At 36.2% G+C, this 18716-nt stretch overlaps 1 protein-coding gene across 3 annotated transcripts in view; it reads right to left on the reverse strand.

Annotated features, from left to right (window-relative positions):
- The window catches only part of LOC149063901 (adhesion molecule nephrin-like), a 479700-nt gene that overhangs the window by 150475 nt on the left and 310509 nt on the right, over window positions 1-18716 (reverse strand). For all 3 annotated transcript variants that reach the window (XR_016195721.1, XM_089254947.1, XM_089254948.1), the window contains exon 3: window positions 7905-8249. Coding sequence is in view for 2 of the 3 variants with exons in the window: in XM_089254947.1 (XP_089111073.1) it covers window positions 7905-8249 (345 nt within the window). In the remaining variant the exon portion in view is untranslated. The remainder of the gene's footprint in view (window positions 1-7904; window positions 8250-18716) is intronic.

The raw sequence follows: 18716 nt of genomic DNA on the forward strand, positions 1-18716 counted from the left end.
ATTTTCATATTGTTGAATATGTGAGGATCGAAATAAAGTTGTAATATATACAGCTGGAAGTGTGCATGATGTCAGAGAAATAACTTGAATATGCGTCTGAGTTGTTTAAAATCGGGATTATAATAAATAATAACGTGATCCGTCCAGGGAATTTGTTAGTGTTAGTAGGCATCCATGCCCGAGAGAGAGAACCGAGATATTCGAACCCAGACCTGAACAGTGAGAAGCTAGTTCCCTAACCACTTGACATATGATACTGTAATACAGTCGAATCCCGTTTTAACGAATACCGTTATACCGAAAATCTCGTTTCAACGAACACTTTTCTAATCTCCCAAATGAGTTTACATAGGAACAATGCTAGGTAACCTGGAATTCCTTTATAACGAAATTTCGTTTTAACGAAGTGATTCCCCCGGTCTCTTGGCGTTCGTTATAACGGGATTCGACGGTATCACATTACCCGTTATTAATTTTCTCAACGTGAACGTAAATTGCGAACTGGATTCTTGTGGGAATTTTTGGATAGTTCGTTTGTAACCAGATTTTCAAAGAATTAGCAAAGTATGACCACCTATAGCTGGCCATATCTCATTAAGAACGAATCGGGGCATTCATCTAATTATTGCCATCGATTTTCATAACGAAAGCAAAATTGAACCAAAGTGGCTAAGTCGGGGATTAAAAACGCGACATGAAGGCAGTTTATGTAACGCCTGTTATGGTTTCTTCATTTTTCACGTTTTTTAATACAGTCGAATCCCGTCATAACGAACTCCAAGATACCGGAGAAATCACTTCGTTATGAAGGAATAGCAGGTTTTGGCATTATTCCTATGTAAACTTATCTCGTGTATTAGAAACGTTTTAGTTAAAAAGAGATTTTCGCTATAACTGTATTCGTTAAAACGGGATTCGACTGTAATATTATTATTTTTTTTTTTCGTACGGGTTATTAACGGCCGTTCTATCGGTCTATTCATTCTATCTAACTATCGGTCGTTCACATGCTTTCACACCCTCTAGGACACTGTTTTAATCCCCCCCTCGCTCACCAGGTCATTGTTTTGGTCACTCACATACTTGCACACTTCTAGGTTAGTCATCCAAGTGATCTGGATATATTTTCGTACGTCACTATCACATTAAAATTTAAACAAATAACAGCTTTACGAGATTCAGTAACAAGATTTTCTTCTCTGAAAGCTCTCCGGGTTCTGATAATTTTAAGGATTCCGTAGCATTTCATCATGCGGAACTCCTAAAAGCTGTCACGGAACCCCAGGTTTCCGCGGAACATCAGTTGGAAATCCGTGGGGATATTAGCTGGTTCGTCTCAGGAGACGTAGGCCACGTTGGAAAATACCCACCTATACCTGATGAAGTACAAAAGGTCATAAATAATTTATTTATGTTTCCAGTAATGGCCAGATTAATTCTAATACTCTTAAATGTCTACCGGGGACATTATTGTGCTCCTGGCTGACTTGATTAGCAATTATATTGAAAATTTTGCTTCTCCAGATTCTCTGCAACCGTTTTCAGAAAATTTAAATTAGATGATTGAAAACGCTTTTAATAATTTCAGACTAATCTCTATTCTATCGTCTATCTCCAAGATCTCTGAAAATATATTAGAAACTAGACTCCGCCTTCCTTTTTAACTAATCATAAGTTATATTTTGAAAATTAGTGTGGGTTTTCTGCCAAATGAAAACACTGAGTCTGCCATCCTTAAATAAACTTTCCCTGTTGTACAGTCTTAATGAATCTAGAAAAAATCTTGCAGTTTTTCCAGATATATAAAAAGCATTTGATAGCGTAAATCATGAAATCCTTCTGTAAAAAATTGAAAAACTCGGTATTAGAGGTGATTAGCACTCGAGCTTTTTAAATCTTATTTGGGTTAAAGAACACAATCTGTTAAATGCAACATCACTTGGCCCGGGATAGAGCAAAAAAACCAGACCCCACAATGTTAAGACATTGGTTCGTCCCATCATATTGAGACATTGGGTTCTATATATGCCTACCAGAAATAAGCTCGCTGAACTCTAGTTCAGGGAAGCCGTGGACACAGAGTGATGTGTCAGGAGGTGAAATTTATTGTATAGGGGTTGTTCAAGTATCACGTCAGCATCGAGGGGGGAGGAGGTTTCGGATTTGCTGACTTTTGATGACAAGGGAGTGAGGGGGGGGGGGTTTGAAGGTTGCTAACGTCATCAACCACCCCTTTGAAAATATGAAGTATTCTAAGCTGCTGACGAAATTTTCCTGACAGCGGGGAGAGGGTCAGTGTTTTGCTGACTTTTGCTGACAAGGGGGGGGGGATCAAAAATGGCTGAAAATCTGCTTACATAATACTTGAATGGCCCCATAGGCTCGTCATGCATTTCATACAGACCTATTTGATCATCTAAGTTTAGCTTTTCAGACGAATGATCCCCTGCCCCCCACTTGGATACGTGCCTGGCCGAGAGTTCAAAATATGGAACATATTTAAAGAAATAAAATGCTCATTTTATTTTTAGATAAATTTAGATTTGGTTAAATTCAATTTAATAATATAGAAATAGTCTCGCTCCTGGACAGGGATAGAGGGGGCCTTGAATAAGACATTAGAGCCCACGAGAATAAAATATAGTCAAAAGGGCAGCTCAACACGAGCTAAAACAGGATTCAGAAACACCGTTCCTTATGTATTGTGCATTTGAGTAATTAACGACGCGATATGTGGTAGAAACAATGAATAAAGTGAGTTTTTGTCTCCCAGAAGAAAAATTATTATGAAATCGCTGATGATTAGGATGTCTCACGCGTACTTATAAAGTCTCTGACGGTCCATCATAAACTCTCACTCTCTTAAAACCTTACGCTAGAGACTATTGTTTGGAAGGCTCAAAATTTATTGTTATCTCCACAGCTTTTTCCTTTTTTCCCCCGGTGAAAAATTTTCCCTTTTCTTATTTATTTATTATTATTTTATTTTTTTCCTCTGGATCTTCTTCCTTGGTTAAAGCTTTTAACGATGATAAATGTCTGTCCTGATAGCGGTCACGTGACCCCTTCTGCTATTCTGCCGTTAGAATGAATAAAACGCTGCGTGGATAAAAATGAGTATAAGAGAGAGAGAGAAAAAAATAATAATAATAGATAGAGAAGAAAAAGGAGACGTATATATGGGAGAGTAAAGTGAAAGAAAATAAGGGGTTACCCCCTACGGGATGATTCAAGACATTGCCTTGAAGTGATAGAAAAATCGATACGAGGAAAAGCACACGCATCGAAATAAATCGATGCGACATTGTGGGGGATTTTTGAGGCCGCAGGTGAAGAAAGTGGCAATAGGTGACAATCTGTCTGGGAAATAGATATAAACTAAAAAAACAAGAACAACGCATATATGTATGGTGTATGGGTATATACAATGGATGGATCGGGATACGTTTACCCAACCTACATCACCTTATGCAAGACCGAGCTATTCTCTGAAATAGAAACGTCCGGATTCCTGAAAGAGCCATTTGTTTCAGAAGAGAAGAAGGATCTCTCTCTCTCTCTCTCTCTCTCTCTCTTCCTCTTTTCTTATATTCCTGGAATAGGGTACCTAAGCCTCGATGCTACGTTGTTCTCCATGTTGTGATATCTTTATAAGGGTTCTAACATCTCAGTTTTTAGGATCGTGCAGAAAAGATCTTGAATTGATTGAATATATATGCGCGTATTTATTTTTCGCAAACCATTTCGCTTATAAGTGCCTAGGGCCCAAATTTAATAAACAAGGCTATATAATCTATATCTATAAGGCATAGTTGATTGTAAGGTAAAACTTTCATAGGAAAATTTCCGCCCTTCTTTATGGATTCTGCGCGCGCTCTAGCTCACATTTTCCGTAAATTTCATTCGTTTTAGTGAACTTCGTGTCTCGTAAAGAGCGCGTGAAAGGAATAAGTGATCTTCGGTGCATTTTCTAAACATAACCCAGGAAGACACGCTTGGGGTAGTCTATTGTGGATGCACTTGAAGTACAAAAGCATCGATTCCGAGAATTCTGTAATCAGTAAAATTCTTGTCGTCTCAGTAGCTGAGTTTTTTGTGGTTTATATCACAACCACAACACGACACGGGCCCCGCTCTTTTCCCCCAAGGAGACCTAAGCAGTTGGGTAGACAATGCTGGAAGAACTTTTTAGCACCAGGGTGGTTCATGTCAGGATACTAGCGATTTGAGGAACCTAGTTTCCATTGTCGGCTTTTTCTAGTCAGCCTTTTTCTGTTTTTTGGGTACTGCAGTACAACCGCGAGCTTTAGTGTTCGATGTTTGAGCTATATAAATGTGCAACAAGTGGATCCTCACGAACAAGATATAGAAATATTACTTAATTTAAGTATTAGCTCTTACCATTTCTATCAAGTCAATGCTATTTGACAAAATAAATGATAGATGGAACACGAAAAAATCCAACTGAAAGAGTCCGAGATTTTTATTTTTTTGAAAAATTGAAAATCTAAGTGCAAAGATACATATACTGTAAGTAGGGGAAGACTTCAAAATCTGTGAAAAGCTAGAAGTTTTCCGTGGTTCTCGACGAAACATTCCAAACAAACCTGGCACATATTTGAATAAAACTTTTAGTTTGATTGAGGTTCGCACATTTGTAGATATATTGATATTAGGTTTTTTCATAAAAAAAAATCGTAGTATATGATTAGAGTATATCTATACAATTTCCAACTGAAATATTTCATGGGAAAAATATATTAAATCTTAAATGCGGCTGGGGTACGCCAGTACCTCAAGCGATCATTTGTGCCTTTACTCAGAACATGCGTCCTCCCAGGTTAAAGTTAAATAAGAAGGATTAAGATAGAACTGTGATCGAACGCAGTCCTAATCTCTTAAATGAAAATTAGGAAAACTATAAAAATTTGAATGACGTTCTATGAGAAAATGGTTGTCAATTCCCAGGTTGTGGAATGCGCGTCACCAGATAATTTCGCATATGCATGAGAGTAATATTTCTATTGATATGAGTCTTTCAAATTATTCAGCTCGAGATTTCATTTAAGAATAAATAAGTTTCTAGTAAGGGGGTAGGTATGTCAGGTACACACCCAATTGAGTTTCCTCAGCCGTTCAACAAGAGTTAAATCAAAACTAACGGTTCTTCAATAACGAGAAATCAATTATTAATTTATTATCAATTTATTAATCAATATATATACTAATGTAATTTATTGGCAGACTATAAGTTGATTATAATTACAGTTCGCCCTAATCCTCTCCATGTGGGAGAGATTTATTCTATAAGAAATAGTTCAATTTTTTACCACTAGGTGAAAATTTGAATCCTTTTTTATTGTATTTACTTTTTCCCATGGTCCCATATAGCGTATATTCCAAGTTTTAACGGAATACGTCTATCAGAACGGGCGCTGTATAGGTCTGAGTAGCTTCAATATTCTGACACGGATCAGACCTATGTTGTGCCCGTTATATCAAATCTATTCCATTGAAACTTGGTGTATACACTATATAGACTGTGGAAACTATATCCTCAAATTTTTAGTGTATTCGGAGGAGTAGTTGGTGAGAAAAACTACTGAGAATAAGAGAACTTTAATTATAAATCGCCCTGTATATATTCTGCAACCATTCTCATATCCAAACACCCTAATTTGTAGGTTAGAAAGCAAACGTGGGGAACCTTGAGGTATTTTGTAAAGCATAAAACGAATTCCTAGAATTGTTTGAGAGAGAGAGGGAGGGAGAGTATCCAAAAGGAAATCGATTAAGGTGGGGTTCGAAGCGTTGTTCGAAGCTCTTTTATAGCATTACACGTTTTAATTGCGAAAATAGCGGCTCGCGCTTTCTTGTTTAATTAGTTCCTCCAGCCATTAGAGCCAGCGGATAAATGAGCTGCTGGCTTTGGCTTCGGGTTGAAGGAGAAAAAAAAGGATCGCTTTGGAAATTTTAAAACTGTTCAAGTTCGTGAATAATTAATTGAAAATTGATTCATGAACAATGTTCTTAATTTTTTGTTTTTCGTATTTTGAAGTTTGTGAAAATGTCACGTGTTATGATGCGAAGTCATAAATTGAATTTGACTGAGAAATAAATTGATTCAAAATATGTTTTTGATAAAACCATGAAATAGGCCTATGCCAATGTTGCGATAACGTCATAGTTCATGCTCGTTTTACATCCGAACTTTCTTTCAAACCCAAGCACAACTCCGGTCTATCGACATGAGAATTTTACTTCCGAGCCCGTTCTGCCGAAAGTGTGCTTACCTAATAATCTAAGTGCTTATCTAGTGTTGCGTCTGACTGATTTTTCAGTGACACTATCAATATTAAAGAGTGAAGTGTAACGATTGATTATTTGTACCATTGTAGACCTGTTGGTCTCTGTGGCGAGATTTTTTAATGGAAAGATCGGCTCTTTCACATTCGCGCCTTGAATTTGGTATCCACATGAAACCAATTTCAGCCGAACCATCGCTGTGGCACCGGTGGAGTTCGAACTCGGGTTCTTGTGATGCGATTCCGCCGCTATGGTCCTCTTACTAATAGTTCAGTTTTTGACCACTAGGTGAAAATCTGGACCTTTTTTATTGCATTTATTTTTTTTTTCTATGCTCCATACAGCGTAGATTAAAATTTTTAATGGAATACGTCTACCAGAACGGGCGCTATATAGGTCTGAGCAGTTTCAATATTCTGACACAGATTAGACCTATGTTGTGCCCGTCGGAAAAAATTACTTCTTAATTCATGAAAATTCATAGTTAACGAAATATATTTCTCAAATTATTGAAAAAAATAAATATTTTTAGAATTAATGAAGAACTTTAAAAATTAGTGAAAAACTTTCAAAATTAATGAAAGAAAACTAAGAATATTGAAGAAAAATAATTTTAGAATGAATGAAAAATTATTTCGAAAATAATGAATAATAATTTTAGAATGAATGAAAAATTATTTCGAAAATAATGAATAATAATTTGAAAATAAATGAATAATTATTTGAAAATAAATGAATAATTATTTGAAAATAAATGAATAATTATTTGAAAATAAATGAATAATTATTTGAAAATAAATGAATAATTATTTGAAAATAAATGAATAATTATTTGAAAATAAATGAATAATTATTTGAAAATTAATCAATAATAATTTGAAAATTAATGAATATAAATATGAAAATTATTCAATTTAAATTTGAAAATTAATGAATAATAATTTGAAAATTAATGAATAATAATTTGAAAATTAATGAATAATAATTTGAAAATTAATGAATAATAATTTGAAAATCAATAACAATTTCAGAATTAACGAAAAATAATTTCAGAATTAACGAAAAATAATTTCAGAATTAACGAAAAATAATTTCAAAATTAACGAAAAATAATTTCACAATTAACGAAAAAAATATTTTCGGAATTTTTTTCATGAAAATTCAGACTGATGAGGAAACATTTCTCAGAATTAGCGGAAATCCGCATTTAATGAAAAAATAATTTCAGAATCATAGGAAATTCTCAAATCACTAGAAAGCATTCCTCACAACTGGTTAAAATGCATCTTTTCAACAGAAAAATAATTTCAGAATTAATGAAAATTCATTTTTTTTCTCGAAAAAAGTATAATCGCAGTAGATAAAATTCTTCTGTATATAGCCCCTTCATTCCTGTTTGACTCGTAGCACTTAGTTGCGTTTGTCCTACCCATTAAAACGCCACAGTATGAATTTAGACCCCACGATAATGTATGACTTGTTGTCCCTCGGGCTTCGTGGAAATTTTTGTTTGACCCGCAATGGCTGAAAGTTTGAAAACCCCCCCCTGGCTTATAGCGGTCACAATAACTTTGATAATACAGAAAGCCGCTACTTACCTACAACACTGAGCTTCGCCATCCTGGACAGCGTCCTCCCTCTCCGGAAATCGATCCTACACCTGTATTCACCCGCGTCGTCTTCTTCGACTGGGTTTATCACAAGAGCCGCCATACTCGGCCTATGCATACTAATGTTGAAGTAAGCCCTCGAGCCTAGCACCTTGCCGGAGAAATGTTTCGCCTTATCCGGCGTCGAAGTTCTGGCATCCAACGTATAAACTGGGTTGTTCAAGTCCATTCTGTACCAGAGCACCAACGATATCCCATCGTCATGTGATGGAGGACTCAAGTTGCACGGCAATGACACTCTCGATCCGATCACTGCACTCAACTCCGGGTAATCTGGAAAAGAAAAGAAAGTATACATTATTAAAGCCGATATGGAGGTCTCAAAATCAAATGGAAGTATCTCGAAGGAAATTTCTGAAAGTATAGAAACGTTTTCATTCGGAAGAAACAAAAAGGGAGTTTGCTGAGGATGGTAATGAGATCCATGGAAAAGTAATTATGATTAGAAGTGCAAGTATTATTATTATTATTGGAATGCTTACAGGGTATGTATGTCACTTTAAAGCCTCTGTAGACCATGAAATTTCACCACGTGAATCATGTACTCATTCACATTTTCAAGATTATCCTACAATACCATGGATATTTTTCTCGTGACTTCTGCATGAAATATGGATTTTTCCGGGGATTATGGAGACCATGGATATATATATCTCCAGGGACTCTTAGATCATGGATATATCTCCAGGGACTCTTAGACCATGGATATATATATCTCCAGGGACTCTTAGACCATGGATATATCTATAGGGACTATTAGACCATGGATTTCTCCAGGAATGATGGAGAACATGGATTTTTTCTGGGATTATGGAGACCATGGATATAGCTCCAGCGATTCTTAGATCATGGGCATCACCACGGATTCTCAGACCCTGGATATTGTCCTCGTCATCTCATCAAACACAGTGGATATTTAAACCTCTGTCACCCCCCCCCCCCCAAACATCAATATTTCTCCTGGTGCAAATTCCTTATCTTCTCCGTGATTTCAGACCATGAATATTTTCGTGATTCTGAGATGATGGATATGTTTGTTATTCCTAGCCATGGTAATCACATGGCTATCCACGGAAATATCCTAAATATTCACGGACTACACATGCTTAGTTCACTAGATTATTTGTATTTCTAAGGCATTTTCTTCCCAGAACATGCATATACAGGGTGTTCCGTTAATGGACCGACAAACTCAAAGGGCTGTTAGTAGGCATCAAGAGGAACCAAAAATTGCGATGGAACATGGTGTCGTAAACCACGTTGAGAGGGTGAATATCGCGAAGAACGCATGCAGGCTCTGAGTTCAGAGGAGACGAAAGGTGGATGTCAGTTGATCATTCGTGGGTTCGCTCACCATATCTGGCGTAAGAAGCATCGCGGAACGCATGCGCTGGGGTAGGATCACGCGCTGCGGACGACGAAACGGACATCAAAAGCATACCTGGTATCTTCGAGTGCGTCCGGGAATCGTTCTTACGTTGATATGGACTGTACAATGACGTCAGCGGCCGCCGCTTTCAACAACTTTTGTAATAATTAACAAAATCAATCTTTTTGTAGTTATTATTGTACTTTTTTTTCTTTCCAACGTGACGTCGAAACCTGCATTCGTTTTTCCAGATTTTCACTCTCTCAATGTAGTTTGTGACACCATGTACCATTGCAATTTTTGTTCCTCTTGATGTCTATTGGCAACCCTTTGAGTTTGTCGGTGCATTAACTGAGCACCCGGCAATTTTTTATAATGAAAATTTCGAATTAATCCCTAGACCATAAGTATTTTTTTTGCGTTATTCCCAGATCATAGATGTTTTTCAGTTACCTAGCCAATGAATATTTCCCACATAAATGATGGGCCATGGATATGTTAATGAGGATTTTTCCTTCAGAATATGGATTTTTCCCAGGGGATTTTTTTTTCCAAGACCATGGATATCTCTGGTGATTCTTAGACAGTGGTCGGCCGAAGTTGGTTGTCTGTGGTTCCCAACTTCGAGGCGCAAATGCGAGCCGATCTCCCCGTTAAAAAGTATCGCCACAGAGAGCAACAGTCCTACAAACAGTACAAATATTCAGTCACTACAAATCACTCACTTCGCTTCTGAGATATAGATGGCAGCACTGAAAAATCATACACAACACTAGATACGCACTCAGACACACTCTGAGGTACACACACTTACACCTCCGGCACAACTCACTAGGTAGTAAATTGCCTATGGCGATAGACCTGAGTTGTCCTCGGTTTAAAGAAGAAGAAGATTCTTATACCAGGGATTTCTCCAGTGATCATTAGACCATGGATATCTTTAATGATTCTTAGACCATGAATGTTTAACTCATGATTTCTAAGACGACGGACATTTAACTCATTTTTTTTCAGACCACGGATATTTTCTGAGATTATGGATATTTCCCCAGTAATTCAAGTCCCTCAAATCTCAGACCATTTTTCAGATGCTTCCTAAAGTGTTCATGCATCTTCAATCAATCCATGAAACGCACTTCTGTTGTTTTGAGCATGCCATAGATGCGGTTTCAAGGACTTGTCAGAACACTTAAATCGGTGCAAGGAATTTATAAACCATGGGTATTGTTTCAAGCGTTCTCTAGAATATGAATATTCACTGCTCGAGAGTTCCCTAAAATATTCGTATTGTTCCGCGGGTTATCTAAAATACCCGATTCTCTTCGAACGATCCCTTGGGATATGTATATTTTTCCGAGAGTTTCCAAAAATATAGATATTGCTTCAAGGAGTTCTTCTGAGAAATACAATGTGGATAGAATAAACTTATTTAAAAATTTATACCAATGAGCATCGGGAAATGGATAAAAAGTGTCATTACAGCTCGAACGTTTCAAAATTTAGATATTTATGCAAGCATTTAAAAACAATGTCAAGATATTTAACTAAAAAAAAATTCCACCAAATGCTCTCAACACGGTTCCAAGAAATTCGCATTCACATGGTATTTGCTTAATCTCTTTTCCGTGATAGTTTCCCAAGAGGGGGGAGAGCCTTTCCAATCATCATATTTCATGCTTAGCTCCCATCTCCATCCCCGTTGTTGTTTTAAGTACTCCTCATCACGCACTAGATTTCCCAACGAATCATTCGAGTAAAATATATGTATAAACATATATAAAAAAATAAATAAAGCAAAGACACAAAATTTTTTCCTGCGGTTAGTGGCGGTTTAGTTAGAATACGAGAGACTACAAGAGTCACGGAACCTGTCGCTGTTATGAGCAAAATGTTCAATATTTCAGTTTATTTATATATATATATATATATATATATATATATATATATATATATATATATAGTTTTTTTTTAAAAGAAACCCCCTCACCGTTAACATTTCGCCATTTCCACACGACCTCCCGAGAACGTTAATGAATACATTCAAGAGAGAATTTAGAGGAGCAAAAAATAATAATGATAGCCGTTATTTCTGTTCTAGAAAATCACCTCCCAGTACTATATATATATACATAGGGCTATTCAAAACTGGATCGTAAATAGTTCCCACTTGTATGTCGACGGCGACCGGAAAGATTAGCAAATGGTACTAACTAGCTGGCAATTTTTTTTTTTTAATGGAAATAATAGTTTCGTGCTTGGGAAAAGACACATTTCCTGCTGCTCTAATTTTCGATTCTGCTTGATTAACACTTCACCCTTTTAGCGTAAATGAGACTCCTCTAGAACTTTGTCCATAATGTGTAAGGTACCGGCGCATAGTTTATATACGCGTACTGGAAATGATGGAGGGAAAGGAGATAGAAGTAAATCACACACACACACGGTGGTTATTTCGTTGAAATTCATCTTGGAAAATTTCGTTAATTGAGTCTTTGTAACATTGCTGTGTTCCCTCTTCAGTCAAGTTATATCCTCTCGAATAAGTCTTTTCAAAGTACTCCCTGTATATCTATCTACTTAGTGGATTTGCAAATGATGATGATGCCAAAGTCTTCCTGGAACTTGGTTTTACTTTTGTTCTCGTTGTGTTTAAAAGCCGAAGTGCTTTGTTGTTGTATAATTTGATAAGACTTGATTTGGAATTCAAATGAACGAGTTCGTTATCTTCCTTTGCCTTCTGATTTTTCTAATTATAGAAGGTAGAATCGCGTGGAAAATCGAAATTTCTGAGAAAGAACAGCTGAAGCGATACATTTTTGAGTATTTTCTGTGTGTTTTATTGGAGACTTGATTGTGTTCGGTCATTTATAGTCTTGTTTGAACTTGGATAATCTGAACAATTAGCTTATACCCGTCTCTTGAGTTAAATTTTAGATTATGATAGTATGTGATAAACCTCATTATGCATTTCCATAATTATTTTACAATAAATTGAATTTTCGTAAATTGGTGTTGTGATTAGTTGTTGGTATATTCATTAGCGTATCCCAGACTTTGGTGTAAAACCATTAATGATTGATATATGGACTGCAGGTTTATTTTCAAAATGAAAATATATGTATTAGTTAATATTTGAAAGGTGGGATATATGAATACTGTTTTGCCAAATTAGTATTCGTACGCATTTAAATTACTGTTCACTTCTATTTCGACTGGAACATTGTTTCCCAAAGGGAACAATACCGCCCCCTAGTGGCGCTAATGATCCGCGGAGGGGGGGGGGCGGGGAAGATAGAAACTAAGAATGTAACACATATGATTATTATGGATTCAATTGAGTCAGGCGCGGGGGGGGGGGAGAGAAAAAATTCTGAGATGGAACAAAAAGTTTGGGAAACTATGTGCTGGACAGCCTTGAGTCCTTTGATAATTTAATATCAATTATGAATCCTACTGTGTGACAATCTTTCTGGAATGTACAGACTCCTGTTTTTTTCAGTTCATCTTCACTACATGCATTATCCCGGTCTTCTTTTAGCCAGTTTTATTTTTCAGGAACATCAGAGAAAAGTGTTCATCCGCTATCACAGAATCTTTATCGTTACTGCTCTATTATCGAACACTTATTTATTAGATGATCTCCAACGATTGCGATTATGAACCGATTGCATATCCGATTGCGATTATGAACATACTTGCAATAATAGCTCTTTATTACAGGCTTCGATCAAATAATATTGTCAAATTTGAGAAATTTAAAAAAAATGTTCATAAAAGATGTGAGGAAGAGACATTCAAACTCAGATATGTAATATTTTTTTTCAAATATATGCAGGGACTTCTTTTTGCCACCGTGCAAACACGGGGACATAATCGACTTTCAACGTGAGGATTCAGATTATACCCCGTCGGTGGTACAGTTTTGGTCGGGTGAAGTTGGCTTTCCGTGGTTTTTCAAACAATCTTCAGGAATGAAATCTATATAGCCAGTCTCTCATTAAAAAAACATTTCCGCAGAGAACAGGCAGACATTCTACATGATACTCACCGAGCTTGAAATTTCAGGCAATTATTATCTTCATTTCATAATATGAAACAAGCTGTTGCGAAGATAAATTCATCATACAAATACAAATACAACACCACAACAGGCAAATTGCCCAACGAGGTGGCTGACTTAAGAACATCATGGATCCCCGAGCCATTTTTTGGAGGCCCTACCTACTACTGCTACACCACACATGAACCCCGCCCACACAGCCCCCCCCCCGCGGAACCCCCCCAACGAATCGGTACATGCGGGAATGTGCGTGTACGTGTAGTGAAACCTGAAGTGAAGTTTTTTGTTTCTCTGTAATGCTTGTTATGTGTAGTGCTGCCATCTGCCACCAGTTTTTCTAACTATGAGTGAAGTGTTATGATTGAATGGTTCATCGTTGTAGGACTGTTGCTCTCTGTGGCGAGACTTTTTAACGGGGAGATCGGCTCGCATTTGCGCCTTGAAGTTGGGAACCACAGAAAACCAACTTCAGCCGACCACCACTGTGGGGTTCGAACCCGGATCCTCGCATCTCGAGTCCGTCACTATAACCACTCGACCACCACAGCGGCTGATGATTCATGATGATTCGTCTTTGCAACAGCCAGTTGTTGAAACCTTTGTATGGATGGATAGTGGAGAGTGACATCATCCTTTCATAAGTCGCCATCTGGTGGCAACGTCAGCAGTTGAGAGCATGGCCTGAATCAGGTCCGGCCGTCCATGTACGGTCCCTTTCAGTGTTCACGAACTCCAAGGAAACATTGAGACTTTCTTTGTCTTTGTAGTCTAGTGATCTAGGGCGTTCACCCGGAAAGTGAGAGGGCGTGGGATCGATTCCCAACAAAGCCAGTTGAGTTTTCTCTCTTTCCAAAAATTCTAGCCAGTTATTAAAAACCTTTGTAAATCGGTACTGGCCGGAACGCGTGTTTTGATTGTATGTGTGCCCCCCCTCCTTCCCCAACGCATTTATGTTGTAAGAGTTGTGCTTTTTCCTTGTTCTTGCTGGTGCGGCACTCCGACTTCCATATTTTGAAGTGAAGATGATCGGCTTGAATTTTCATATGTTATGTAAATACCATGTTGAAGATCTTTATGCTCTCTGCAGATTTCGAATGGGGGACCGACTCGCACTCACGTCTCGAAGCTGGAAAACCGCAGAAAAAAATCTAACAATAGTGGCAGATTCCAGCAGACGTATTCCTCTTCCTCCTGGACCCGCAACTTTGCCTCAATGGAGGGATATAATCAGATGGTCGAAGAAGACGTTTGCCAAGCTGGGACAGAGAGCAGGCGTATTCCAGAAATTGATCAAAATCATGTTCAAAAAGAACGAGGCAGTCATTCATACTCAGCTGCGTTACTTTCCTTCCTAAACAAATGCATAAATGCAGTGATCGCTTCCGTGAGGTAATGAACGAATACTTTTTGGCAATGCAATGATTTTAATGCCATTTGTTTCATGATATACCTGTAATTTTTTTTTTTTTTTGTTCCCATTGGCATTTCAGGTGGAGAAGGTGATTCGATCCGTGCATGGCATGATGTTCGTTATAATAGATGAATGAGAACATTTGTTATAAAAATATGTTTTGTTATAATGAAGTGGATATTCTGGAAACCGTGAATACATCGTTATGCATCTAAGCTGTATTTATCTAAGGAAATAAATTTTCACACGATTTTTCGGTTTTATCTCTTTTATGCTTTTAAATTAAGAGACGCACACTACAGTTAGATGGAGAGTAACGCACTTCGACTACAAATTAGATGGAGAGTAATTCCCATTCACTATACTTGTGCAATTAAATCCATTCCGTGTTTTTCCAACAAGCTAATTAAGCAATCAAGGAAACATTCAAACGTGCATTTGATTTAAATTATCACAAAAACGTGGAAAACTTTTTTTCCCCAATCTAGTCGACCAGATTACAGACCAGAACCAAAACATCTAGAAACAAGTTGAATTTCTTTAATCGAAATTACTTTAGTCCCTGAGAAAAGTATTCTCTTATAATATTAACTGAATTATTTCTTCACTACTCAAACTACATTTTTTTAAATTTTATTTAGAAAGAAGAAAAAAAATCAAAATTAAATTCCGTAAGACATTTTCTTCGGATACATCAAGATAAGACTGAATTCTTGAAAGTCATCACAATTTAAGAATTAATTAGATTATTTGTGCGTCAATTTCAGAACTCATAAGATTGATAATTTAATTTGTGAAGGAGCTTAAGTGATGTCTATATGATATGTAGCGCTATGTAAGGTAAATAAAAAGTGAAAGAAAATGTGGAATAAAAAAATCAATTAAAAAAATTCATATCCTTTATTTTATTAGGAAGTAAATTTATTTCAGAGAGTCTCAAAATGCCGCGGGGGAAAAATACATACCACAGAATACCTTCTTGCGTTTTACATGACAAAATTATATCCGTATTATTTTATTTATTTTCTATGTATCGCATTGAAAAATGTTCAGTCCACATGTGCAATGTAACTACGTACAGTCGAACTTCTGCAGATGAATACCGTTTGAGCCGAAAGCACTTTATCCACGTATCCAGTATGCAATGTGCAACAAAATAGATTTATGAATTTTAATTTTTATTTCTCTACTGCGCGCAGTAATTATCGTGACTTCCTTTAATAAAGCTTTTAGGAGAAAATTTTCAATAATCTGACTTCAATTGATTTTAATCTGAACATAGATTATGATAAAAGTCCACCGCTTTACAATTTTCCTTAATGTGGCTGATTTACCAGAAATTGTGGTAAATAATAATTGATTCAATTCCAACAATAATCAAGTCGATTTCTAATGATGACAAATTAATTTCCAATATACTTATTTCCATGTTTAACAATAACCAATTGAATTTCCAACGATACCAACTGAATTTTCGACAATAAGCAAATCGATTTTCAAAAATTGCCGTTCCGATTTCCAGTAATTAACTAACGTGATTTCCAAACAATAAACTACTACTATACCTCCATTAAATTTCTCAATGAAATTAGGGGAAATAAAGTTTTTATTGCGATTTTAAAACATTTTAATTGGTAATACATTGACAAAAAACATCGTTATATATTCACAAATATTTGTGTCATAAGAATCAATCATCAACTAAATTTTAATAAATTTAAATAAATAAATTTGATAAATAAATTTGACAAATAAATTTGACAAATAAATTTTTGATAAATAAATTTGACAAATAAATTTTTGATAAATAAATTTGATAAATTTTTGATAAATAAATTTGATAAATTTTTTATAAATAAATTTGATAAATTTTTTATAAATAAATTTGATAAATTTAAATAAATAAATTTAATAAATTTAAATAACTAATACATACCGTCTAATTGTTTTGAGCAGTGTGTATGTGAGCTCTCTTAAGTTTTTTTTTTCTTTTTTTTTCGAACGTTCGGTATAACTGTTTGCCAATACAACATACGTTTTCTGAAGATAAGGGATGTCGTTATAACGAACGTCAACTGTAGTTTCAGGAGCACCAATTGCAAACATAATTGATCATTAAATTTTTCTGATAATTTTTTAACAAAGTTTCACAAGATGTAACATGATGAGATAATGTTTTTAATGATGATTATTTCAAATTATTTAACTCAACACATCATTATTAAACAAATAAGTATCCTTTGCATCATTTATGAGTAAAATGTGAGCACACTTCGATCCGTAAAGAGTAGGCATGTCAGAATGAACTGGTTTTGCAAAGAGTTAAAACATTCTTCAAATATGTGAAATTAAATTAATTATGAAAAAACGATACGTATGGGAAGATAATCAGATGCTTATATAATTATTGATGTCTTTATAGAGAGTCTGTGATACTTCGAGAAGCTGTGTCCATACTCAGATAAAACAACTGTAACATTTTTTATGGGCAGTGTATTATACAGAATTAATTATTTCTTTCTTTCGTGAAGCAGTCAAAGCTCGATGTAACGACCTCCTTCATCCCGTCTAAAACGGACGTTATGTTGAGAGGGTCGTTGTATTGAAAAGAAAAATTATATGATAGTCGTTATATGAAAACGTTTGGGAATTTTCCTACCGGTCGTTGTAATGAAATGTTTACTATAACGGGGGGATCATTTTAATGAGCGACGACTGTATACGCTTTTATATTGAGTTGCTGTATTTTGGTTATACAACCTCTGACAATAAAGTTCGGTGAATAAAGTCAGAACGGCCGATCTGGCAACACTGGCGAAGCAAAACGCTGCACATGCGTAGCGGCATGTGTTGACCATCTACCGCCATCGTTGTTCAGTTGAGCGTCGTTTGTGTTCCGTGAAAGACTTGTTTTACAAAGTGCTTGTTTAGTGCGTTGGTTCTTAACTGACAACAGGAAAATCCACATGGAATTTCTACCTGACGGAACGACGATGAATGCTGCAAGGTACATTGAAATTTTGACCCGTTTCATACGTCTACGCAGGGTACGACCTCAGTACGCACAACAAGGTTCATGGTTTCTTGTTCACGATAATGCTCGCCCTCACACAGCCAATATCGTCAAACAGTTCCTGGCAAAAAAGGGGGTGGTGCAAATTGAACATCCACCATACTCGCCAGATCTCAATCCTCCAGACTTCTTCCTATTCCCACAACTCAAACTCGCTTTGAAAGGAAATATATTTGACGATATTCCTGACATCCAACGAAACGTGACGAGGCTTTTGAACTACATCCCAAAAGAATACGTCTTGCAAAGTTTCCAGCACATGTATAGGAGATTTCAGCGGTGCATAGTAATGGGAGGTGACTATTTCGAAGGACAGTTTAACATTTCATCTACGTTAATGTTACCGGACCATTCACCGAACTTTATTGTCAGAGGTTGTATTCGACATCCAAAGTTTTATGGACATCTTTTTTTCAGCCACCTCGTTGCACATATTGCTTGCTGTGACGTGACCTATGCGTATGTGCGTATTAGAGACTATACACTGGAGAAACCTCGAAACACCCAGGCTCTGTCGCAAGAAGAGACTACACACTGATATAATTACTTGACAAGCTATAATCTGCATCTATTCTTATACTTAAACGTCCTAATTCGTAGGATAGAAAGCAAACGTAGTGAACCTTGGGATATTTCGCAGACTATAAAGCTATGCCCACGTACTTATATCCATAACTAATCGATCATATAAACGATATCGATTCAAATCCCGATCTATTCTAACATAAACGAAAATTTTCTATAAAAAAACGTAATATATAATTCAGTAAAATGAGAATATAGATCCAATATTTTCCAAAAAAAAACCATGTATTTCCGGAATTTCG

This window comes from Pholcus phalangioides, unplaced genomic scaffold (genome assembly GCF_987345545.1).
Source record: "Pholcus phalangioides strain wild (caught in Gottingen) unplaced genomic scaffold, Ppha-v1.0 ptg000042l_1, whole genome shotgun sequence".
Lineage (NCBI taxonomy): Eukaryota > Metazoa > Arthropoda > Arachnida > Araneae > Pholcidae > Pholcus > Pholcus phalangioides.